We start from the raw sequence: 24,282 nt of genomic DNA on the forward strand, positions 1-24,282 counted from the left end.
ATAGCCCCTTCCATTTTCAAAGTCAGCAGTAACTGGGAGAGTCTTTCTCACATTGTACAACTCTGACATTGACCTTTCTGCCTCCCTCTTTCATCTTTAAGAACTTTTGTGATTACATTGGGCCCACCCAGATAATACAGGATGATTTCCCCGTTTCATCACTTGATTAGCAATTTTCATTCTGTCTGCAACTTTTTTTTTTTTTTGAGTCAGAGTCTTGCTGTGTCGCCCAGGCTGGAGTGCAGTGGTGGGATCTTGGCTCACTGCAGCCTCTGCCTCCTGGGTTCAAGCAATTCTCCTGCCTCAGACTCCTGAGTAGCTGGGATTACAGGCACACACCACCACACCCAGCTATTTTTTGTATTTTTTTTTTTTTTTTTTTTGAGACGGAGTCTCGCTCTGTTGCCCAGGCTGGAGTGCAGTGGCTGGATCTCAGCTCACTGCAAGCTCCGCCTCCCGGGTTCACACTATTCTCCTGCCTCAGGCTCCGGAGTAGCTGGGACTACAGGCACCCGCCACCTCGCCCGGCTAGTTTTTTTGTATTTTTTAGTAGAGACTGGGTTTCACCATGTTGGTCAGGCTGGTCTGGAATTCCTGACCTCAGGTGATCTGCCTGCTTTGGCCTCCCAAAGTGCTAGGATTACAGGCATGAGCCACCACGCCCGGCCTCTGTCTGCAACTTTAATTCTCCCTTGCCATGCAATATAACATGGTTCACAGGTTCCAGGGATTAGGGGGTGGACATCTTTGGGGGGCCATTAGTCTACCTACCACAAGTGATAACCCAGCTTTCCACCGGAGGTGGATGAGCAGGAGCAGCACTATGAAGTGATAAGGTGGATTACTGCCCAAATTCTAGGCTTGTAAGTTAAACCTGGTTAGTGAAGTATGAGGAGAAGAGTAGGAAATCATTAGTAACCTGTATGAATTCATTAAGAACAAGCCATACTCTGCTAATCTCACTTTTTGGTTCAATTTTTTTTTTAATTCAAATATAATATACAGAAGGAACAGTGCAATCTCATAAGTTTATGGCTTAATGAATTGTCACTAGTTGAGCGCATGTGTAACTAGCACCCTTGAACCTTTCCTATGCTCTTCCCAGTTCCTGCCTCTCCACTCCACACAAAGGGAAATCACTATTCTGACTTCTAGTTGCATTGATTAGTTTTCCCTGATTTTATGTAAATGGATATAATTTATATGTACACTTTTGCATCTGGCTTGCTTATTATGTTTGAGATTCTGAGATTCTTCTGTATTTTTGTCTGTAGTTGTAGATTGTTCATTTTTTTTTTTTTTTTTTTGAGACAGAGTCTCACTCTGTCACCTGGGCTGGAGTGCAGTGGCAGGATCTTGGCTCATTGCAACCTCCACCTCCCAGGTTCAAGCAATTCCCCTGCCTCAGCCTCCTGAGTAGCTGGGATTACAGGTGCCCACCACTACGCCCAGCTAATTTTTTGTATTTTTAGTAGAGATGGAGTTTCACCATGTTGGCCAGGCTGGTCTCGAACTCCTGACTTTGTGATCTGCCCACCTTGGCCTCCCAACATGCTGGGATGACAGATTGTTTATTCTTTTTTTTTTTTTTTGAGACGGAGTCTCGCTCTATCACCCAGGCTGGAGTGCAGTGGCCGGATCTCAGCTCACCGCAAGCTCCGCCTCCCGGGTTTACGCCATTCTCCTGCCTCAGCCTCCCGAGTAGCTGGGACTACAGGTGCCTACCACCTCGCCCAGCTAGTTTTTTGTATTTTTTTAGTAGAGACGGGGTTTCACCGTGTTAGCCAGGATGGTCTCGATCTCCTGACCTTGTGATCCACCCGTCTCGGCCTCCCAAAGTGCTGGGATTACAGGCTTAAGCCACCGCGCCCTGCCCAGATTGTTTATTGTTAGTGCTGTTTAGTATTTATTCAATCTACTGTTGCTGGGCATTTGGGTTGTTTCTAGTTTTTGACTACTGCAAGGGTGTAGCTATGAATATTCTACATATGTACTAATTTCATTTGAATTGTTTGATGGTATCATTAGATTGTTAGAGCAGAAGCATGTGTATGCAGATTTTGGAGAGGTTCGTGGCAAATTCTCATGATATTCTCGTTGACAAGGTGGACTAGATAAAAAGTTCGGTAGATTCTTTTTTTTTTTTTTTTTTTTTTTGAGACGGAGTCTCGCTCTGTCACCCAAGCTGGAGTGCACTGGCCAGATCTCAGCTCACTGCAAGCTCCGCCTCCTGGGTTCACGCCATTCTCCTGCCTCAGCCTCCCGAGTAGCTGGGACTACAGGCGCCCACCACCTCGCCCGGCTAGTTTTTTGTAGTTTTTAGTAGAGACGGGGTTTCACCGTGTTAGCCAGGATGGTCTCGATCTCCTGACCTTGTGATCCACCCGCCTCAGCCTCCCAAAGTGCTGGGATTACAGGCTTGAGCCACCGCGCCCGGCCTAGAAGGGTCATTGGGTAGAAGGGGGTTTAGCTTTTTTCTGTGTGGAGCCAGAGGAGAGGTCTGGCACCACTGGTAGAAGTTGGGAGGAAGATGCTATTGGCTTAGTAAAAGCTAGTAAAAAAGCTAGATTTTACTAGATATAGTAAAAAAGCTAGATCTTCCTTTATAGATCACTTCCTTTCCTCTATAGATCACTTTTAAAATGGAATGACGCCGGGCGCAGTGGTTCATGCCTGTAATCCCAGCACTTTGGGAGGCTGAGGCAGGCAGATCACTTGAGGCCAGGAGTTTGAGACCAGTCTGGTCAATATGGTGAAATCCATCTCTACTAAAAATATAAATATTAGCTGGGTGTGGTGGTGCACACCTGTAATCCCAGCTACTTGGAGACAGAGGCAGGAGAATCGTTTGAACCTGGGAGACAGAAATGGCAGTGAGCCAAGATTGCGCCACTGCACTCCAGCCTGGGTAACAGAGTGAGACTCTATGTTAAAAAAATAAATAAATAAATAAATAAATAAATAAATAAAGGAATGAGTTGCCTAATAAAGTATTGAGGTTTTATAGTGCCTGGGAATTTGAAACAGAAAGTGGATTAAAATAACAGCATAAGTTTTGTGTGTCTCATTGTGTGTATTTAAAGGTAATAATGCTTACAGAATTGTGGGGTTAATGTTCTTTTTCAGGAACTATTTCATTTAGGCATCTAAACTAAACCTGAGCATCTGATCCAGAGTGGGCCTGCAAGCTTTGTTCTGTTCTGGATCCCCCTGGTCTAGTGCTTTCTGGCTTTTAGTTCTAGTGCTGAGGCTGGGCCTTATCACTAGAACTAGTCTTCTACTCCCAGGCACCCTATGTAGGCTGGGTTTGATGATCCATTCAGGAACATCTCTTTAGATGGTTATAGGAATGACTTCTCTCTTTTTTTTTTTTTTTCTTTTGAGATGGAGTCTCACTCTGTCACCAGGTTGGAGTGCACTAGTATGATCTGGACTCACTGCACCCTCCGCCTCCTGGGTTCAAGCGATTCTCCTGCCTCAGCCTCTCGAGTAGCTGGGACTATAGGCACACACCACCACACCCAGCTAATTTTTGTATTTTTAGTAGAGACGGGGTTTCACCATGTTGGCCAGGATGGTCCTGATCTCTTGACCTCATGATCCGCCCGCCTCGGCCTCCCAAAGTGCTGCGATTACAGGTGTGAACCACCATGCTGGGCCAGTAGTGACTTCTTTGCAGATTCTTTTTTTCTCCCCCTGGGTTCAAAGCAGGAGTGCTGCTGCACCTGAGTCAAGGGTCAAAGGTGATTTCAGGTTATCCTCCTATAGACTTGGCCCAGTGTTGGGTGGGGATTGAATTGCCTCTAGGGGTAGAAGGGGAGGGCATCTCTGCCCTTGAGGTTAACTTGCAGTGGCCTCCATATTATCCTAACCCCATGGTCCCCTCCTGTCCCCGGCCCTGAAGCAGGAGGTTGGGCTCCACTTCAAGAGCAGTGCACTTGGCTGGGCTCTGGGGCCACTGGTCAGCTGTATCCGCTGAGGTGGGAACAAAAAGCCCTGTCAGCACTGCTGCCTGCCATACCCATTTCCTGCTCCCATAGCCAAGAGGCCCTGGAGGAAGCTGGGCTTTGAGGAAGAGGAGGGCTGGCTCTCTTCAATCAGTTCCCTCTGCTCCCTAGTTTCTTTCTGTAGGATTCCCTTCCTCATTCAAACTGAGCCTTCTGTGCTCAGTACAGAGAGAAGGTAAGGGCTAGAAGGTGTGTCAGTGGCTGAGGAATCAGGCTCAGGAATGGGGGAGGTGGGATACTGGTGGACAAAGAGAGGGATACATATGGATGGATAGAGAAGTAGAGAAGAGTCTGGACACGGTGGCTCACACCTGTAATCCCAGCACTTTGGGGGGCTGAGGCGGGGGAGTCACCTGAGGTCAGGAGTTCGAGACTAGTCTGGCTAACATGGTGAAACCCCGTCTCTACTAAAAATACAAAAATTAGCCAGGCATGGTGTTGCATGCCTATAATTCTAGTTACACGGGAGGCTGAGGCAGGAGAACCGCTTGAACCCAGGAGGCAGAGGTTGCAGTGAGCTGAGATTGTACCGCTGTACTTCAGCCTGGGGAACACAGCAAGACTCTGTCTCAAAAAAAAAAAAAAAAAAAAGAGCAGTAGAGAAGCAATAGGGATTAAAATGTAAACAAGCCACCCAGGTGCCATGAATCCTCCCTATAATCCCAGTCACTCCTCAGAAGGCTGCAGTGGAAGGATTGCTTGAGGCCAGGAGTTCAAGATCAGCCTGGGCCACATAGCAAGACCCTGTCTCTAAAAAATGTAAAACAGCCAGGCACAGTGGCTCACGCCTGTAATCCCAGCACTTTGGGAGGCTGAGGAGGGCAGATCATGAGGTCAGGAGTTTGAGACCAGCCTGACCAACATGGTGAAACCCCGTCTCTACTAAATAAAAATTAGCCAGGTATGGTGGTGGGCACCTGTAGTCCCAGCTACTCAGGAGGCTGAGGCAGGAGAACTACTTGAACCCTGGAGGCGGAGGTTGCAGTGAGCTGAGATCGCACCACTGCACTCCAGCTTGGGTGACAGAGGAAGACTCTGTCTCAAAAAAAAAAAAAAAAAAAAAAAAAATTAAAACAAATTAGCCGGGCATGGTGGTGCACACCTTTGATTCCAGCTACTAGGGTACCTGAGATGCGAGGATCCTTTGAGCTCAGAAGTTTGATGCTGCAGTGAGCTATGATTTCTCCACTGCACTCTGGCTTATTTGACAGAGTGAGACCCCCATCTCAAAAAAAAAAAAAAAAAAAAAAAAAAAAAAAATTAGGGCCAGGTGTGATGGCTCACGCCTGTAATCCCAACACTTTGGGAGGCCGAGGCGGGTGGATCACCTGAGCTCAGGAGTCTGAGATCAGCCTGGCCAATATGGTGAAACCCTGTCTCTGCTAAAAATACAAAAAAATTAGCTGGGCGTGGTGGCGTACGCCTGTAGTCCCAGCTACTCAGGAGGCTGAAGCAGGAGAATCGCTTGCACATGGGAAGCAGAGGTTGCAGTGAGCTGAAATCATGCCATTGTACTTCAGCCTGGGCGGCAGAGCAAGACTCCATCTCAAAAATAAATAAATAAAAATAAATAAATAATAATAAAATATAGGCTGGGTACGGTGGCCCATGCTGTAACCCCAGCACTTAGGGAGGCCGAGGTGGGTGGATCACCTCAGGTCAGGAGTTTGCGACAAGCCTGGCCAACATGGTGAAACCTCGTCTCTACTAAAAATACAAAAATTAGCTGGGCGTGGTGGCGCACACCTGTAATCCCAGCTACTTGGGAGGTTGAGGCAGGAGAATTGCTTGAACCCAGGAGGCAGAGGTTGCCGTGAGCTGAGACCGCACCATTGCACTCCAGCCTGGGCAACAAGGGTGAAACTCTGTCTCAAAAAGAAAAATAAAATAAATAAAATAAAATATAAACAAGCCATGTATTTCTATTTCAGAATCTGCTATGGTAGTGGGTGGTGAATTGGTTGCTTGTCCCTCCTTTTCCCTGCCTACATCCCTGGACAGAGCTGAGAAGAGAACCTTGTGGCACACGGCTCAGATTCTGAGTCTGAACTAGAACTAGTCCTGTAAGCTTATTCCAGTTTGGTGTTGTGACCTATGGTGACCCTGCAGGGAATCATAAATTTGTATTTGAGGATCCCATTCCCCTGACAATGTGGCAGCATCCTTTGTGCCTGGTGTTTCTACTTGGAAATCTGGCTATGCTGTGGTTATGAGCCAGCCACAGAGCCTAGGATAAGGGCAGAGGTTACAGGCTGGGGAGAAGGGGCACTAGGTTGTTGAGTGGCTGGAGGCTGGAGTCCAGTGGGGAGTAAAGGATGGGTGACTGACTGACGAGGAGCAACAGATTTGAAAGATTTGTGGAGGGCAAGATACAGGCACTTTGGTCATTTTGTGGGGTGCTGCACACTAGTGTCTTTAATTATTAACTTAGCACTGGGGTGGCCTGGAGCTGTGGGTACATTATTGCCCAGCCCTGTGATAAGGTTTGTTGTTTATTAGGCAGAAAGGCAAGCATTTGTATAGGACAGGAATGCCCCTTCTCAGGAAGAGCAGAAAGGAACTTGGGCAGTGAGTAGAATGAGGGTGGTGGTGGAAGGGAGGGTGAGAGAGAGAAGATGGTGCAGCTGTTCTGAGAGGCCAGTCTTCCCTGCTTCTCAGGATGAAGTAGCCAGAATGCGATGAGGTCAGGACATGACAAAATAGGAGGACTAGGGACACCAAGGCCACACCACTGCCAGGATAACTCAGAGTGTTTCTGACTGCCTCAGTGGCCTGAAGTAGGCAAGACCTGTACTAGGCCTCATTCTCTTGACTGGTAAGGCAGGGTGATGTTGACCTTGCCCTTAGAGCCCTTGGGAGAAGGGCTGTAAAATTAAGCCCTCCTTATAGTGTTCTAGTTGCTGAGAAGGAGGGATAAATGAAGTGATTCGCTATGCTACCAGTGGGAAGACCTGTGTTGTTTTTTTCCAGCTTTCTTCTCTGCTACATCCTGGGGCTACTGGTCAACCTCACAGCATCTGTGGGCCTCCCTTTTTGAATTTCTTCAAGTAATTCAAATTCAAGTCATAGATTGTAACTTTTTCGTTGGGGGAGGGATAATGGACTTCTTTGAGATTCTGATAAAAGCTATGATCCTTTTCTAAGAAAAGGTATGAACCTTTTTCTTAGGCATATCTGTATTAATATGGACATAACACTTTGGGAAAAAGAATTTTGAGCCTTATGGAGAACCTAGTTAAGAACCCTGGTAAAGGACTACCTGTACTTCTGAGTAGAAGGACTGGGGGAATGTGTGTGGCTCTTATTTCTCTATCGTCCCATCAGGAAAAATGCCCTGTCCCTATTCTACAGGAACCAATCTTAGCTGCAAGAATCTTTCCAAGCACAAAAGCAGGCAGCTGAGCTGCCAGGCAGTGGGCAGGAAATCTGGCCTTCATCCTAATCCTTGGCCACACGGCCTGACCTGCTGGCTCAGCATTGGTTAAGTCACAGCAGGACTCCTCAAGGTTAACAGTTAATACCACAGAGTCAGAGTGCTATGTCCTAGAGCCCATGGGGAATGGGAGGTAGGAGGGAGAGACTGTGACTTTTCAGAGCCAAGAGCCGGAACAATCACTAATCCTGTATAGTTCCCAGTTGCCTCCCACTGCTGTGATTAGAAATTTGGATGTATTTTTTATGTAAGCAGATCTGCAATCACTTTGTTTTGTGTCTCCCATATAAGGTGCTGGGGGGTAGGGAGTATGGAGGCCTTTGCATGATAATGGTGAGGACATTCTGGGGTCTGAGGGTTCCAGTGCAGAGCAGGTCAGAGGGTCTATCTTTGGCTGAAGGGTTTATCTTGGTGACTGGTACTGGAAAAATTGCTTGGGAGTCTAAGGTCCTACAGTGGTGAGGGTAAGTCACCAATCAGTATTATTTTTCTTTCAGGTCTCTTAACCTTCATTAACTGTGCCTATGTCAAGTGGGGAACCCTGGTACAAGATATTTTCACCTATGCTAAAGTATTGGCGCTGATCGCGATCATCATTGCAGGCATTGTTAGACTTGGCCAGGGTAAGAAATAATATTAGTAGCAACTAATCTTTGTTAAGCATTTTCTGTGAGCCACACTCCTCTAAGTGCTCTTCGTGATTATCTCATTTCTTATAATAACCTTATTTGGTAGGCACTATTATTATCCACATTTTATAGATGAGGAAACAGGCTGCAGAATTAAGTATCTTGGGCTGGGCGGGGTGGCTCATGCCTATAATCCCAGCACTTTGGGAGGCTGTGGCAGGTGGATCCATGAGGTCAGGAGTTCTTTTTTTTTTTTTTTTTTTTTGAGACAGAGTCTCGCTCTCTGTCGCCCGGGCTGGAGTGCAGTGGCCGGATCTCAGCTCACTGCAAGCTCCGCCCCCCGGGTTTGTGCCATTCTCCTGCCTCAGCCTCCCGAGTAGTTGGGACCACAGGCGCCCGCCACCTCGCCCGGCTCGTTTTTTGTATTTTTTAGTAGAGATGGGGTTTCTTTTTTTTTCTTTTTTTTTTTTTTTGAGACGGAGTCTTGCTCTGCCACCCAGGTTGGAGTGCAGTGGCCGGATCTCAGCTCACTGCAAGCTCCGCCTCCCGGGTTTACGCCATTCTCCTGTCTCAGCCTCCGGAGTAGCTGGGACTACAGGCGCCCGCCACCTCGCCCGGCTAGTTTTTTGTATTTTTAGTAGAGACGGGGTTTCACCGTGTTAGCCAGGATGGTCTCGATCTCCTGACCTCGTGATCCGCCCGTCTCGGCCTCCCAAAGTGCTGGGATTACAGGCTTGAGCCACCGCGCCCGGCGAGATGGGGTTTCACCGTGTTAGCCAGGATGGTCTCGATCTCCTGACCTCGTGATCCGCCCGTCTCGGCCTCCCAGAGTGCTGATATTACAGGCTTGATCCACCGCGCCCGGCCGAGGTCAGGAGTTCAAGACCAGCCTGGCTAAGATGGTGAAACTCCATCTTGACTAAAAATACAAAAATTAGCCGGGCGTAGTGGTAGATGCCTGTAACCCCAGCTACTCGGGAGGCTGAGGCAGGAGAATCGCTTGAACCCAGGAGGCGGTGGTTGCAGTGAGCCAAGATTGCACCACTGCACTTCAGCCTGGGCGACAGAGCGAGACTCCGTCTCAAAAAAAAAAAAAAAGAATTAAATATCTTGCCCAAGTTGCTACAGGTAAGTAGAAGAGCTGAAATTTGTATCCAGGACAACTGACCCAAAGTCTGTCCTTCAACTTCCATTCACACTGCCTCCCAGAGGAGACTGATCTTGGCAAAAGGGTTGACAGCCATGCGCTGAGAGCTGGCTTTGGCAGATTGCGATAGGAGGCAGGAATCAGGCAGCCTGCAGAGCAGAGCAGAACTGCATTGTTTCTATTCTCCAGCCTTTCTGGTCTATGGTGGTTTCTTATCCTAGAAAGCTACCCTGGACCCTTCCTGTCAAGATCCCCATCTATGTCATTAGGATGCAGAGCATTCTGGTCTATTTCTGTAGACGTCTCTCTACTGTTTCCTGTTCCCTTACTGGTACTCTTGCTGCCAAAGGTGTTGTAGGCCACTTACCTGCTATTATATTACCATATTCTCTCAGTCCTTTACTTGATCATCGTGAAGTGGGAGAATAAGCCACTAATCCCCTGCCTTCCAATGTTCTTGGGTTCCAGGAGCCTCCACTCATTTTGAGAATTCCTTTGAGGGTTCATCATATGCAGTGGGTGACATTGCCCTGGCACTGTACTCAGCTCTGTTCTCATACTCAGGCTGGGACACTCTCAACTATGTCACTGAAGAGATCAAGAATCCTGAGAGGTAGGTACTGTACCACCAATTTTCCATAGCAGTGATAGCCATCATTTAATGAGCTACTACTCTGTGACAGACAGCATACCACAACCACCTATGAGGTTAATTTTATCAGCCTCATTTTAATAGATGGGAGTCCTCAGGCTCAGAGAAGTAACTTGTCTATGATCATAGTAACAGGGCTAAAATATGAACTTTCTCATGTATGCTTTGTAAATTTTTTAAAGGCATTTTTACATTTGTTCATTAATTTCTGCATTAATTAAAGCAGGTTGTATTATATGCTTATGTATGTTTTTAAAACAGATTTTCCTTGATAGATATTTCATCCACCCTTATCCCCACATACATAGCTTTGGGATATAGACGTCCAGAAACCTTCCTATGTTTCCCTCTGATCCCTTCCTTGTTTCCTAAATTCATATTGACATTGTGGTATAGTTTGTCATTCAATTAAGTCACCCCACCATTATTGCTCTGTAGTCTATATATAGAGTGAAAAGAGCACTGGATAGGAAGTCAAGGACCTAGAGTTTGTCTTTCCACTGGCTTGTTGGCTGACCTTGAGGGAGTTGCCCGGCCATCTCTTTGTCTGCTTCCTTATCTGTAATTGAGGGGGTTAAATTCTGTGATCTCCATGGCCTTTCTTGGCTCTAAAATTCTACGATTCTGGGAACTAAGATTTGCCAGGGAATGGAGTTTTTTCAGGGAGAGTCTTGCTCTATGTCCTAGACTGGAGTACAATGGCGCGATCTCGGCTCATTACAACCTCTGCCTCCCAGGTTCAAGTGATTCTCCTGCCTCAGCCTCCCAAATAGCTGGAATTACAGGCGCCTGCTACCACGCCTGGCTAATTTTGTATTTTTAGTAAAGATGGGGTTTCACCATGTTGGCCAGCCTGGTCTTGAACTCCTGACCTCAGGTGATCCGCCTGCCTTAGCCTCCTAAAGTGCTGGGATTACAGGCGTGAGCCACTGTGCCCAGCTCTCTGTAAATGTTTAAGTCAAAAGAATCACAATTCTTATACCAATAAACTCCTTTTGGCTTGAGAAACAGAAGAGCACTCTTGGTACCCAACTAGTGGTAACGCTATGGGAGCAGAGATAACAGAAGCAGGATGAAGGCCTGAGTGGTGCTTCCACCTACCGGACAGAAGCTGCATGACTCTGTATTTGCAGAGTATTTGCCCCACTTTGTGCTTCTTTTGGGCAGCCTTACTGTTAAGGATGTTTATAAAGTTCATGGCTTTATTGGGCTACAGGGACCTTGAGAGCTCTTTGCATCTTTCTTTTGCCCACCAGTTAGGATGGCTCCTGAGGTTCTCAAACTGAGGAAGGGGTGGGCAGACATATCTTCCAGGTTGCTTGTCAGATACACACACTTCTCTTCCTACTGAAGGCGTATCTTATTCTCTGAAGATGTTAAATTTCACAATTTGCTTCCATAATTTCCTTTTATATTTCTCAACCTTGAGGCAAAATTGCCAATGTTGATAATCTTAGAGATGGAATCCTGACACCGAAAGATCTTTGGAGTATAAAACAAAATAACCTCCCATTTTCCTGTGCATTATTATGCTGGGACACCCTTTGTTAATCCTTTTTTATTTTTTATTTTAGACAGGGTCTGACTGCCTTGCCCAGGCTGGAGTGCAGTGGCCCAGTCATGGTTCAGTGCAGCCTTGACCTCCTCGGGCTCAAGTGATCCTTCCACCTCAGCCTCCCAAGTAGCTGGGATTACAGGCATGCGCCACCATGCTTGGCTAATTTTTTGTTTTGTCTTTTGAGACAGAGTCTCACTGTTACTCAGGCTGGAGTGCAATGACACAATTTTGGCTTACCACAACCTCCACCTCCTGAGTTCAAGTGATTCTCGTACCTCAGCCTCCCAAGTAGCTGGGACTACAGGTGCGTGCCACCATGCCCGGCTAATTATTTATATTTTTAGTAGAGACAGGGTTTTGCCATGTTGGCCAGGCTGGTCTTGAACTCCCGACCTCAGGTGATCCACTCGCCTCGGCCTCCCAAACTGCTGGGATTACAGGTGTGAGCCACCATGCCCAGCTGCTTGGCTAGTTTTTTGTACAGACAGGGTTTTGCCATGTTGCCCAGGCTGGTCTCCAACTCCTAGACTCAAGCCATCTGCCCACCTTAGCCTCCCAAAGTGTTGGTACTACGGGCATGAGCCACTGATCCCAGCTGCACAGTCCTATCTCCTAATATGATATTCCTTTCCCCTAATGTTCTTTAGTTCTTAAGTGTTTAGTTCAGAGCTTCAGCCACTATCCAGGGCACCGTCAAAGACAAATGCATTGAGGAAATGTAGCAAGAGTCTCCATCCCTGGAAAGACTGGTGTGGCAGGGAGAGTCTAAGGATTAAAGGAGAGATAGGGATATGACTGTGGGACTAATGTGTATTTTATTCTATTTGGCTGTAGGAACCTGCCCCTCTCCATTGGCATCTCCATGCCCATTGTCACCATCATCTATATCTTGACCAATGTGGCCTATTATACTGTGCTAGACATGAGAGACATCTTGGCCAGTGATGCTGTTGCTGTGGTAAAGGATTTTCACTTGCAGGTTGAGGGTGACTTGTGGGGTACTGGGTATATTCTGGCTCTTGAAAGTCCTGGAAAGGGGGTAGATGGCCTTGAAAGGAGTTCATTTTGAATATGGGGCTTGCAAGAAGGTCCTGTTACCCCCACTGTGGAAGAAGAGTTGGAGTCCTAATAAGGGGAATCTGGGGCATGCCCATCCATGTCTTTCATCCCTTTTAGATCCTGCTAATGAGTCTTCCATTCTTTTCCCTTAGACTTTTGCAGATCAGATATTTGGAATATTTAACTGGATAATTCCACTATCAGTTGCATTATCCTGTTTTGGTGGCCTCAATGCCTCCATTGTGGCTGCTTCTAGGTAAGAGTGGCATCTTTTGAAGGGCTATGGCAGTGGACGGTAGAACTTACAGGACCCGGACTTTGATTACGTGTGTTTTCCAATTGATACCATAACCTCTTTCTTCTTGTTTCTAGCAGAAGCCTGCAGTTGTCATTAATCTTAATACTGAGCTCCAGTCTATATTATCCAAACACTTTTGAAGGAAGGGATGGCAGAAAGGGAGGGCCATGTGGCAGGTGAACCAGGCTGCATCGTGTCCACCAATTTTCTCAGCTTCTCCTATCTTACCTGACATAGGCTTTTCTTTGTGGGCTCAAGAGAAGGCCATCTCCCTGATGCCATCTGCATGATCCATGTTGAGCGGTTCACACCAGTGCCTTCTCTGCTGTTCAATGTAAGTCAGCTCAAGGATGAGACTGAAAATGATTGTGGGGGAAACTTTAGTAACAGCAGAAGCGACTGTTCTAGCTTCCTGAAAGCTCTAAAAGAAATTCCAATAGAAATACTATTGGTGGATCAGAATGTTCACCATGGGCAAGGCACTATACTAACCGCTACAGGCACTACAGGGAAAATCCAAATGCTCTAAGGAATGGTACACCTCTGCTCTAAGAGAAGCCATAAAGTACACTGTAATGATTGATTGCCATGACAGTGAGTGATATGGTGTTTAAGAAATGATCACTTCCATAGGAGGAGAGGGTGAATGAAGAATTACTTCTAGAAGTGTATGTGTGTCTTAAAATCCACCAAAATGTTCTCAGAAAAAAAAAAAAGGTGCATCTTGATGGCTAGGGTTGCAAATGGTAGAGATGGGCTTTAGGTAGGAGAAATAATATCAGAAAATCCTGTGGCAAAGCAGTATGGGTTTTAATACAGGTTGAATATCCAAAATCTGCAGTGCTCTAAAAATCTGAAACTTTTTGAGTGCTGACTTGACACTCAAATGCTCAGTGGAGCATTTTGGATTTTCAGAATCGGGATATTCAACATGCAGGAGGAGATAAGAGCTGGATAATGTAGGTTGGAGCCATTATGGAAATGGTCCTATGCAAGACTTTTGAGGGATTGTTTCAAGCTTGCTTTATACAGGTTGAAAAACCAGTTGAGACTACTGACTTGTAACAGAGGGGATAAGGTATTGAAACTAGAGTGTTAAAGGGATTAAAAACAGAATAGGACCAGGAGACTCTGAGGATCGACGGGGGATGGATTTGGGAGGTATAAAGGGAGTGAAAAGCCTTTGGAGTAACAAAGGCCCTGAGAAGAGCTGACTTGGGCTCACACTTACAGGGTATCATGGCATTGATCTACTTGTGCGTGGAAGACATCTTCCAGCTCATTAACTACTACAGCTTCAGCTACTGGTTCTTTGTGGGACTTTCTATTGTGGGTCAGCTTTATCTGCGCTGGAAGGAGCCTGATCGACCTCGTCCCCTCAAGGTAGGGCAACTCCATCCTACCTCTGCTCTATCTGAAACAGCTAGAGTTGCTGCTACGGGGGACTATTACAAGACACTTTATTTAGAAACCTTTGCCTGGGACTTGGTGGTTAGTACTGTGTTGAAATGAAAGGTATGGAAAGAAGGCTCAGTGCGCTAATCCTTATGGGAGGTGGGGTTATTTTAGCTGTTAAGAATCCTGAGTTGTCCACCCCAGTTGTGTTTCCTGTGCCCTCAGCTCAGCGTTTTCTTCCCGATTGTCTTCTGCCTCTGCACCATCTTCCTGGTGGCTGTTCCACTTTACAGTGATACCGTCAACTCCCTCATCGGCATTGCCATTGCCCTCTCAGGCCTGCCCTTTTACTTCCTCATCATCAGAGTGCCAGAACATAAGCGACCTCTTTACCTCCGAAGGATCGTGGGTAAGTCTTGCATCCTTAAACCAGCTCAGCTATTGTAGAGCTTGGTTTTTGCCTTTTTCTGTAAATCTAGCCTCCAAAGACATCTTTGCCATAGCCCCTTCTTATGAACCCTTCGGCTTAATGGAATCACTCCCCTCAGGCCCAGTTCCATTCAATGACACTTGAACTCAGCCCAGTTGACCTCTTCTCAATTCCAACTCAAAAGTTTTCTTTGTAGGGTCTGCCACAAGGTACCTCCAGGTCCTGTGTATGTCAGTTGCTGCAGAAATGGATTTGGAAGATGGAGGAGAGATGCCCAAGCAACGGGATCCCAAGTCTAACTAAACACCATCTGGAATCCTGATGTGGAAAGCAGGGGTTTCTGGTCTACTGGCTAGAGCTGAGGAAGTTGAAAAGGAAAGCTCACTTCTTTGGAGGCACCTGTCCAGAAGCCTGGCCTAGGCAGCTTCAACCTTTGAACTTACTTTTTGAAACGAGAAGTAATTTATTTGTTTTGCTACATACAGTTCCAGACTTTTAAAGTGGACAATAGAGGAGACTGGGGAAAGGAGCACGTCAGGTGTGGGCTTGGTGGTTTTAGAAGCACCTGAGTGTGCCTACCTACTCCTCTTTTCTTTTAAAAGGGCCCACAATCTTCCAATTGTCTCCTTTAGAGAGACATCAAACTATCACAGGTGCTGGATGACAATAAAAAGTTATGTTCCTAAAGTCCGAGTGGCTTCACTTTATATAGTATCTCTAGGACAGCTCCCATTAGCCTAGAAACACAAAGACTAAAAACAATCTTATGCTTGAAAGTATATCCATCTTTTCTCTCAAGCTAGCTGCTGAAGGCTGATAAACCAGGCTCTACACAAAGGCAGACAACAGAACACTTCAACTGCTCTAGTGAAATGTTGGATTATTACATAAAAATGACATGAACTTCCTTTTTGAGACAGGATCTTGCTCTGTGGCCAAGGCTGGAGAATAGCAGCATGATCTTGGCTCACTGCAGCCTCAACCTCCTGGGCTTAAGCTATCCTCCCACCTCAGCCTCCCAGGTAGCTGGGACTATGGGCAAGCACCACCATGCTCAGCTAACTTTTTAGCAGAGACAAGGTCTCGCCATGTTGCCCAGGCTGGTCTCAAATTCCTGGACTGAAGTGATTCACCCGCCTCAGCCTCCCAAAGTGCTGAGATTATAGGTGTGAGCCACTTTGCCCAGACTGGAACTTTCATTCTTAATTATCACTAAGAATTTGCACACATCTACTTCTTGAAATTTTTTTTTTTTTTTTTTGAGGCGGAGTCTCGCTCTGCCTCCCGGGCTGGAGTGCAGTGACGCAATCTCGGCTCACTGCAAGCTCCGCCTCCCGGGTTCACGCCATTGCCATTCTCCTGCCTCAGCCTCCTGCGTAGCTGGGACTACAGGCGCCCGCCGCCGCGCCCGGCTAATTTTTTGTATTTTTAATAGAGACGGGGTTTCACCGTGGTCTCGATCTCCTGACCTTGTGATTCGCCCGCCTCGGCCTCCCAAAGTGCTGGGATTACAGGCGTGAGCCACCGCGCCCGGCCTACTTCTTGAAATTTTTAAAGTAATCTTGGAATCAAGAAATGCAGTTATTATATTCAGATACAGTCTCAACATTCAACTTATCAGCCACACCTCTAGACTGCAATCCAAATGTGGACAGAACACATGTATGGGTTGGAAGTTTAAACTTTTTTTTTTGAGACGGAGTCTTACTCTGTTGCCCAGGATGGAGTGCAATGGCTTGATCTTGGTTCACTGCAACCTCTGCCTCCCAGGTTCAAGTGATTCTCCTGCCTCAACTGCCCAAGTAGCTAGAACTACAGGCGTGTACCACCACGACTGGCTAATTTTTGTATTTTTAGTAGAGACAGGGTTTCACTATGTTGGCCAGGCTGGTCTCAAACTCCTGACCTCAGGCCATCTGCCCGTCTCAGCCTCCCAAAGTGCTGGGATTACAGGCGTGAGCCACTGTGCCTGGGTGGAAGTTTAAACCCTTAATGCCAGGTTAAAACACTGTATTTTCTAATGCCATGGGCCAGCAAAAGCAATCATGACCCACTCTATTCTTCGGTTTTTTTTGAGACAGAGTCTCTCTCTGTTGCCCAGGCTGGAGTGCAGTGGCGTAGTCTTGGCTCACTGCAACCTCCACCTCCCAGGTTCAAGTAATTCTCCTGCCTCAGCCTCCCGAGTAGCTGGGACAATAGGTGTGCGCCACCACGCGTGGCTATTTTTGTGTTTTTAGTAGAGATGAGGTTTCCCCATGTTGGCCAGGCTGGTCTCAAACTCCTGACCTCAGGTGATCCGCCCGCCTCGGCCTCCCAAAGTGCTGGGTATTCTTCAGTTTTCTGAAGCACACACTCATTTCCCTGTTCAATAAGTATCAGGAAGCAGCATGTAGTACAGAGGTTTACTAACTCTGTGAATGGGAAGATCACTTGGCTACCCAGGGCTCTCTTATAAACATGAGTATAAGAGTGTTTCGTGAAATCGTTTTTAAAATGAACATCTCTGTGTGCCACAGTTCCTAGGATTGGGGCAAGGACACAGTGTCAAGTCTTGTTTTGAGGATGAGTCTTTGAAGAGACAGAGTTCCTGCCAGAATGCGCACGGAACGTAAGTCAGCCAAGCGTGTCGCGCCAGGGATACTTTGACTTTGGTTTGCTGCTGCTGCTGCTGCTGCTGCTGCTGCTGCTGCTAGGGATATTGGGAGGGTTATTATTTCCAGGTTGTAGGAGAGGGTTGTGGGTAAAGGTCTGTCGTAAGGGACCTAAGGGGAGAAGAGAAAACAAATCTCAACGAAGAACAGAAAGAAGAAACAAAAGACAGAATTTTGGCCTGAAAGGACTATTTACCCCTGGCTGCTAGCTCCAAGTGATTCTGCATGCGTTGTTCACGCTCTCGCAGCTGACGCGCCATTTCAGCATTTTTCCAGCCTGTGTAAAGAGGTGCAAGACAGTCACTTGCATTCCTATTTTTAGACCCCTCTCCCTAGTCCTGTTTCACAGAGGACGAGTTCTTACCTTTTTTGAAGCTCTCTAGGAAGCCTTCCCGTGGAGGTAATTTGTCAGGGTCATGTACAACACGCTGGGGGATTTTAAGTACAGTGCGTACTGCTGGAATCCGGAGACAGGATACTTGGCCCAGGGAAAACAAATTGGAGGAGAGCCAGTACATAAACACTGCCTGGGTGAGAACACAGAGAAGGGACTCAGAAGATGTATCCCTGGTCAGCTTGCTAGGTGGCTAGGCTAGGCAGAAGGCCTTGGAGCCAGCCCATAAGGCATTACATACCGTGGGGAAATGCAGGGTTACGGGCAAGGCTATCAGGGGCATCACTCTGATCACATTTCTCATCCACTGAAGGTCAGAACTTTGCACACCTGTCTCAGCACCTAGCTGCCAAAAGAAGTGGGGTAGAAAAGTGAGAAAGCTGTCAGTTTCAGTGAACCTGTCTCTAATCTCTTACCCATCAACTCTTTCTCCAGCAAGTGAAGGATGACCCTTCTGTACAATTACTTTACCCTCCAATCCCAGTTCACTTTGCAGGCCTGGCACTTGGCCAATCTGGGCTTACCTCAAGGACAGCCCACATTGTGGCGGTGACTACCAGTGGTAACATGTAGGTGGGATCGGATACCGTGAGATCCTGGAACCACCAGAGGCCACCTGTCTGCAGGCTGACCACAGGAAGGTTGGCCATCTCTCTCAAAGCAACGAAGAAGGAGATGAAGATTGGGGCCTATTACACAAGATAAACAGTGTCAGCATGCTTTACCAGAGGAAACATTTTCATCACTCCACTACTGAAAGCCATGTATAATCCACCACCACCTGTTTTTTGGGGGGGCCTGGGGCACATCAAACACAGAGAGGAAATTTGATGGGTACAGGATGAAATAAGGAAGGAAATGTTTTTGCTCACCTGAGTCAGAGGAAGAATGAGAGGTTTAAAGAGTTTAATACCATGTTTTTTCTGGTAAAATGCCATCTCCGAGGAAGCCTTGTAAACTGTGAGGTGAGGGGAAATTAATGGTTGGAGTAACAGTTACATCAGTGCAGGTGAACATCCTCATCATCTACCTGGCCTGTGAAATTTCGAACCAACCCTGGCCAGTCCTTGGGAGCATTAGGCCCAAGAAACAGATAAATCTTTAGAACTTTCCCGACTGTGGCAACTTCTGATTCACATTGTTCCTTTCCCCCAGCAGAATGTAAGGAAAAGTGCAAATGTGGTCCTCTCCCATGCTCATTCTGCAACTGACTCACACTCAATATCGTCTCCCGCCAACTTGGCCTCTCTGACTCGACTGGAAAACTTCTGGATCTCTGGCAAGTGATTGTGGATCTTGGCTGCCTCTCGCTGGCCCATCACGATGAGAGGAAAAATGAGGCAGCGGGCCAAGACTGTACCTGGAAAATACAAACTAGGATTGGAGTGAAATTAAAGCAGTTCTGCAGCTAGAAGGCTGAAGGTTTTTAGGTCCTTATTGAAAGGATCTTATTCTTGCCTTGTCCATTCTGTGACTTATGCCTAAGAGGCCCAGAATTAGGGTCAGGGGTATGAATTAGTTTCTTTAAGACTCAGTTCTCTGATTCGGCATCACAAAAGTATGGCATTAACTTCTCTAAGCAGATGATTAGGAATCCTGTTTGTTTCCTCAAACAAAAAGGTGACAGAGCACTTTTCTAGATCAATAGCTTCCAAACTTTTCTGTGATCAAAAGAGCCTCCCCGCTCCATCAAACTGTACATGTAGCCCCAATGTACAAAAAAAAAAAAAAAAAAGCTGCCCTGAGCAAAGGAAAAGCCTGGCCACAGGATTGTTTATGTGGCAGCCTTCACCTTGCTCAGAGGTCCCTTTACAAAACTCTGGGGCTTCCAGGAAGGAAGTCTGAAAGCCATTGTTCTAGAAATCCCTGGAGTAGGAAATAATCTGATGGCCTACTGCTTTAGCTCCTTCATATTTCTTTTCTCACACTTCATTTCTCCTGGTCATTCATTTGTTTTGATTTTTAGATCCCACAAATAAGTGAGAACATGGTGATGTCAAATATGAGACTAGGTTATAGGTTTAGGCTTTATCAACATTATGATGAATGATGTGGAGTAGAAAGAGAAGGGAGCTAAGGATAGAATCCAGACTACTGGCACTGAAGGGGTAGGTAGGATAATCTGGAGATGCAAAAGTATGGTCAGAAAGACAGGGAGAAAAATCAGGAAAGGTTATCATAAAAGTCAAAGGATTAACTTTATTTATTTATTTTTTTGAACAGAGTCTCGTTCTCTTGCTGTGTCGCTCAGGCTGGAGTGCAGTGGCGCAATCTTGGCTCACTTCAACCTCTGCTTCCCAGGTTCAAGCGATTCTCCCACCTCAGCCTCCCAAATAGCTGGGACTACAGGCACCTGCCACCACACCTCGCTAATTTTTGTATTTCTAGTACAGATGGGGTTTCACAATATTGGCCAGGCTGGTCTCAAACTCCTGACCTTGTGATCTTCCTGCCTCGGCCTCCCAAAGTGCTGGGATTACAGGCATGAGCCACCACGCCTGGGAAAGGATTGATTTTAAGGTCTAAAGTGTCTAATGCAGAAAGACCAAGTATAATAAAAGTGGATTTAGCAATTATGTTACTGGCAGTTCAAATCAGGCGATATGAGTAAAAGCCAGATGGCTGAGAGAGTAAATGGAAAGAAGTAGGCTCATTGGATGCAGAGCAATCTTTTAAGTAATAGCTATCAAAAGAACGAAACCCAGTCATTTGTGACAACGTGGATGGAACTGGAGATCACTATGCTAAGTGAAATAAGGCAGGCACAGAAAGACGAACATCACCATGTTCTCACTTATTTGTGGGATCTAAAAATCAAAACAAATGAAATCATGGGCAGAGAGCAGAAGGAAGGTTACCAGAGGCTGGGAAGGGTAGTCAGGGTTGGGAATAATTAATGGGTAAAAAAAAAATTAGTTAGAAAGAATAAGATCTACTATTTGATAGCACAACAGGGTGACTATAATCAGTAATAATTGTATATTTTAAAATAAAGAATGTAAAAATTAGCCAGGTGTGGTGGTACACCTGTAGTCCCAGCTACTTGGGAGGCTGAAACATTAGAATCACTTGAACCTGGGAGGTGGAGGTTGCAGTGAGCCGAGATTAGGCCACTGCACTCCAGCCTGGGTGACAGAGCAAAACTCTGTTTAAAAAAATAAAATAAAATAAAATAAAATAAAATATAAAGTGTAATTGGATTCTTTGTAACTTAAAGGATAAGTGCTTGAGGGGATAGATATCTCATTCTCCATGATGTGATTATTACACCTTGCAGGCCTGTATCAAAACATCTCATGTAGCCCAGAAATATATACACCTACTAGGTATCCACAAAAATTAACAACAACAAAATAAATAAATAACAGCCATCAAAGGAAGAAGAAAGATAGGGTAGTAGGTGAAGGGGAACTAAGGATGAAGTGAAGAAATTTTCCCCCAAGTAACACATGGGTATGCTTGAGCATGTTTACATGTTCAGGGTAGGGCAATAAGGAGGGAAACGTTGAAGACACAGGGGAGAGAAGAGATCATTGATGGAGCAAGGTGGCAGAGAGACACATAATTCAAAGCAGAGTTTCAGCCTTTACAAAAGCAATGTGAGTGACTTCCGAATTTGGGGGTTTAAGTGCCTGACTCGAAGCTCTATTCTTCTAAACCAGGACAGCTTCATGACTGTTAATAAGGTCCCCTGACTCTAACCCCATGTTTGTATTCAAATATCTATACTTCTTGAATCCCAGATGATCTGGTGGTTTTATAATGCTCTTTAAGAAATATAGGTAGACTGCATCTAGGTATCATGTGCCTCTATTGCTCATTTGAAATCATCTGCTTTTCTGATCCCAGAGTTTCTGCAACTACTTCCTGAATCCATTCAAATAATTGCCATCTATGAGGTTCTATCCCTAACCCGTGTCCAGGGTATATTCCCCTTACATGCAGCAATGGCCCCCCACCAAGGTAGGCCCAGGTCAACATGCATAAATTCCAGTAAATTCTGGATCAGTCCCACTGGGGTGTATGACCCCAGCCCCAGTTCAGCGAAGCTCTGCTCTGCAGCAGCTTGGACTACATCTGCAGTCTCTCCAGAAGCCACCTCAGGTACCGCTGCGGGTGAGGGAGTTGCAGGAACAACAGGAGGGGCCTGAACCTGTGTGAAAGAAAGCCTTGTATGATATTTATTCAGTAGTGAACACATAGAAAGTGAGACCTTCTTAAAATAACCAGTACTGGGTTCTGTTCTCTCTACTTCTTGTTCTTCCAGGTTACCCTAGTGTACGTGGAATTCAAGCTTAAAAAGGACATCTCATTTTTATCAATAGGTAGGAAGAGAAGTTACTTTGAGTAAGATTCCATGACTTCCCTTCATGCTGGGAAGTTATTTCTTTTATCACTGTTTCCCAAACGTCAGCCATTTGAATATTACTATTATGACTTTTATCATATATTAACAAGAAACAATTACTTTTCTTTAAAACAGCTCAGAAAACCCAATATAACATCTCTCCTGTTGTACTTCCAATCATTTCCCCACTGAATTGAAAATTCATCCCAAGCAGAGATGCTACCATTTTGGAGAGCTGTGTGGAGCGTGGACAAGAACTCTGCTTCATATTCCCCCTGCTCCCAAACAAAACAGAATATGAAACTAACCAGGAAACACCACTCCTAATATTGCAGGAACGAAAGGCCTCTTACCTGGACTTCTGCAAACGAGATGGCAGAGGTACTGAGGCTGCGGGGGCCGGAAGCCGCAAGGAAGAGGTAGTGTGGGCGACAGCAGCACCGGGCTGCTGGGAATAGGAGCCGTGCGATCAGCGGTTTCCCGAGCCATGGCGAGGGCCCTGTGACGCTGTGGACCTAAGCGTGTAAAAGGATGATGGAGCCCCTTTACCGGGAGCAGAAGTCCTCGCGTGGGGGCAAAGGGGATTCATTATGCTAACTTCCCAGGAAGCAAGCAGCCCGGCCACTACAGGTGCAGACATTGCTATTACCGCGCGCAGACCGCTAGCCCGAAGGCATGCAGCTGGCGATGCCTGCAGAACAAAGCTTGAATTCCGGTTCGCCGCATCTCAGTTATCGTAGACTCACATCGGGGGGCCCTGAGAACTAGGCCGAAGTGCTCTCGCCAGGGGCGAAGCCAATTTCAGAAGCTGACACCGGGCTGCTGAGCCCACAGTGTTGGGGACTAACCCTAGCGCGTCCTCACATGATCCGAGGTCATGACATTCAGGTCCCGGTGAGCGGGTCAGCGTCTGCTCATACCCCTAGCAGGAGCTGTCCTGGGGCTTGGTTCACTGGGTCAGGGCAGCATCCCGGTGCTCAGCCCCGGGGCATCCTTACCCGACGCCCGGACTGTAGCAGGCGCAGAACCTCCCGGCGTCCGCACATCAGTCCCATCGCCATTTTGTCCGGAAGAGGACTTGCTTTTGCGCCTGCGCACTAAGAACCACAACCCCGCGAGAGGAAGCACTTTTGGAAGCGGGCATGAAGCCAGAGTTGTTGCCGCAGATCAGGTGGTAAAAGAGAACCGAGCTTGGCGGCCATATTTGAAGTGGGTAAAAATGTGAAAAGCCGCGTTACCATGAGCACGCAGAGAGCCTTTTCTGGAGATTGAAAGGAAGTCGAAGAGCCAGGTTAGCTATCATCGTAAGCTATCATCGTTTGTGATGGCGTAAACCTGGGTAATTTTCCTCTAATGTCGCGATTGTCCTCTGATTCGTCAGTTTAAAAATAGCCTCAGAAAAGTCTTGGCTGTACTTGCAGAGGATTTTTCCCACTCAATGATGTTCGATTCTTTTGATTCTTATTGCTAGGTAATATTGTAATCGCAGGTCCAATGAAATTTGAGGGTAGTCTAGAGTCTGACAGAAATGAAGAGGAGGCAGCCGCTGGGAAATATTTTCCTCCCAGATAAAAAGACAAAGCTTCCAGAGGAGACTTCACCTTTCCATTTTTTCTTCTGTAAGTGGGGTGGTGTGAGGACTGACCATGAGGGGACAAGTTTCGAGATGAAAAGCTCACGTGCAGGCCGGGCGCGGTGGCTCCGGCCTGTAATCCCAGCACTTTGGGAGGCCCGGGCGGGTGGATCACGAGGTCAAGAGATCGAGACTATCCTGGCCAACATGGTGAAACCCCATCTCTACTAAAAATACAAAAATTAGCCGAGCATGGTGGCGGGCGCCTGTAATCCCAGCTACTTGGGAGGCTGAGGCAGGAGAATCACTTGAACCCGGGAGGCAGAGGTTGCAGTGAGCCGTGATTGTGCCACTGTACTCCAGCCTGGCGATAGAGTGAGACTCCATCTCAAAAAAAAAAAAAAGAAAAAAAAAAACTCACGTGCTGAAGATGATTGAAGGCAAGGATAGAAAACACCCAAATACTTGATGATATTGAGCTGCTGTACCATGCTTGGAACCGTCTATCTCCAGACTTTGTTGTGTAAGGTAATTAAAGGTCTTGGCAGGGTGCAGTGGCTCACGCCTGTAATCTCATCACTTTGGGAGGCCAGGGCCATTGGATCACTTGAGGTCAGGACTTTGAGACCAGCCTGGCCAACATGGTGAAACCCATCTCTATTAAAAATATAAAAGTTAGCCAAGGGTGGTGGTGGGCACCTGTAATCC

At 46.6% G+C, this 24,282-nt stretch overlaps 2 protein-coding genes across 5 annotated transcripts in view; one reads left to right on the top strand and one right to left on the bottom strand.

Annotated features, from left to right (window-relative positions):
- The window catches only part of SLC7A7 (solute carrier family 7 member 7), a 48,690-nt gene extending 33,395 nt beyond the window's left edge, over positions 1–15,295 (top strand). For all 4 annotated transcript variants that reach the window (XM_033188608.1, XM_033188609.1, XM_033188610.1 and 1 more), the window contains 8 exons: positions 7,938–8,063; positions 9,685–9,829; positions 12,261–12,384; positions 12,638–12,741; positions 13,021–13,117; positions 14,017–14,166; positions 14,404–14,587; positions 14,805–15,295. In XM_033188608.1, the coding sequence (XP_033044499.1) occupies positions 7,938–8,063; positions 9,685–9,829; positions 12,261–12,384; positions 12,638–12,741; positions 13,021–13,117; positions 14,017–14,166; positions 14,404–14,587; positions 14,805–14,911 (1,037 nt within the window). In that variant the 3' untranslated portion in view covers positions 14,912–15,295. The remainder of the gene's footprint in view (positions 1–7,937; positions 8,064–9,684; positions 9,830–12,260; positions 12,385–12,637; positions 12,742–13,020; positions 13,118–14,016; positions 14,167–14,403; positions 14,588–14,804) is intronic.
- Positions 15,296–16,996: 1,701 nt separating this feature from the next.
- Positions 16,997–23,116, bottom strand: OXA1L (OXA1L mitochondrial inner membrane protein). Its single transcript, XM_033188615.1, has 10 exons — positions 23,000–23,116; positions 22,355–22,516; positions 21,593–21,806; positions 18,870–19,013; positions 18,526–18,611; positions 18,178–18,342; positions 17,895–17,999; positions 17,624–17,786; positions 17,456–17,536; positions 16,997–17,370 (listed from the first exon to the last, which is right to left on the bottom strand). The coding sequence occupies exons 1-10, from the start codon at positions 23,060–23,062 to the stop codon at positions 17,222–17,224; spliced, it is 1,332 nt and encodes a 443-aa protein (XP_033044506.1). The 5' UTR covers positions 23,063–23,116; the 3' UTR covers positions 16,997–17,221.
- Positions 23,117–24,282: the final 1,166 nt, after the last annotated feature.

Source organism: Trachypithecus francoisi, unplaced genomic scaffold (genome assembly GCF_009764315.1).
Source record: "Trachypithecus francoisi isolate TF-2019V2 unplaced genomic scaffold, Tfra_2.0 Lachesis_group3, whole genome shotgun sequence".
NCBI lineage: Eukaryota > Metazoa > Chordata > Mammalia > Primates > Cercopithecidae > Trachypithecus > Trachypithecus francoisi.

Bases quoted from the DNA above. Each gene is read 5' to 3' on its own strand.
- OXA1L (XM_033188615.1), bottom strand. From the start codon at position 23,062: ATGGCGATGGGACTGATGTGCGGACGCCGGGAGGTTCTGCGCCTGCTA. The intron at 18,000-18,177 runs GTAAGCCCAGAT...TTCTTTTGGCAG, and splicing joins CAATGTGGGCTGTCCTTGAG to CTAGGTGCTGAGACAGGTGT. The intron at 17,371-17,455 runs GTAAATAGTCCT...TTCTCCCCTTAG, and splicing joins CTTGGAGCTAGCAGCCAGGG to GTCCCTTACGACAGACCTTT.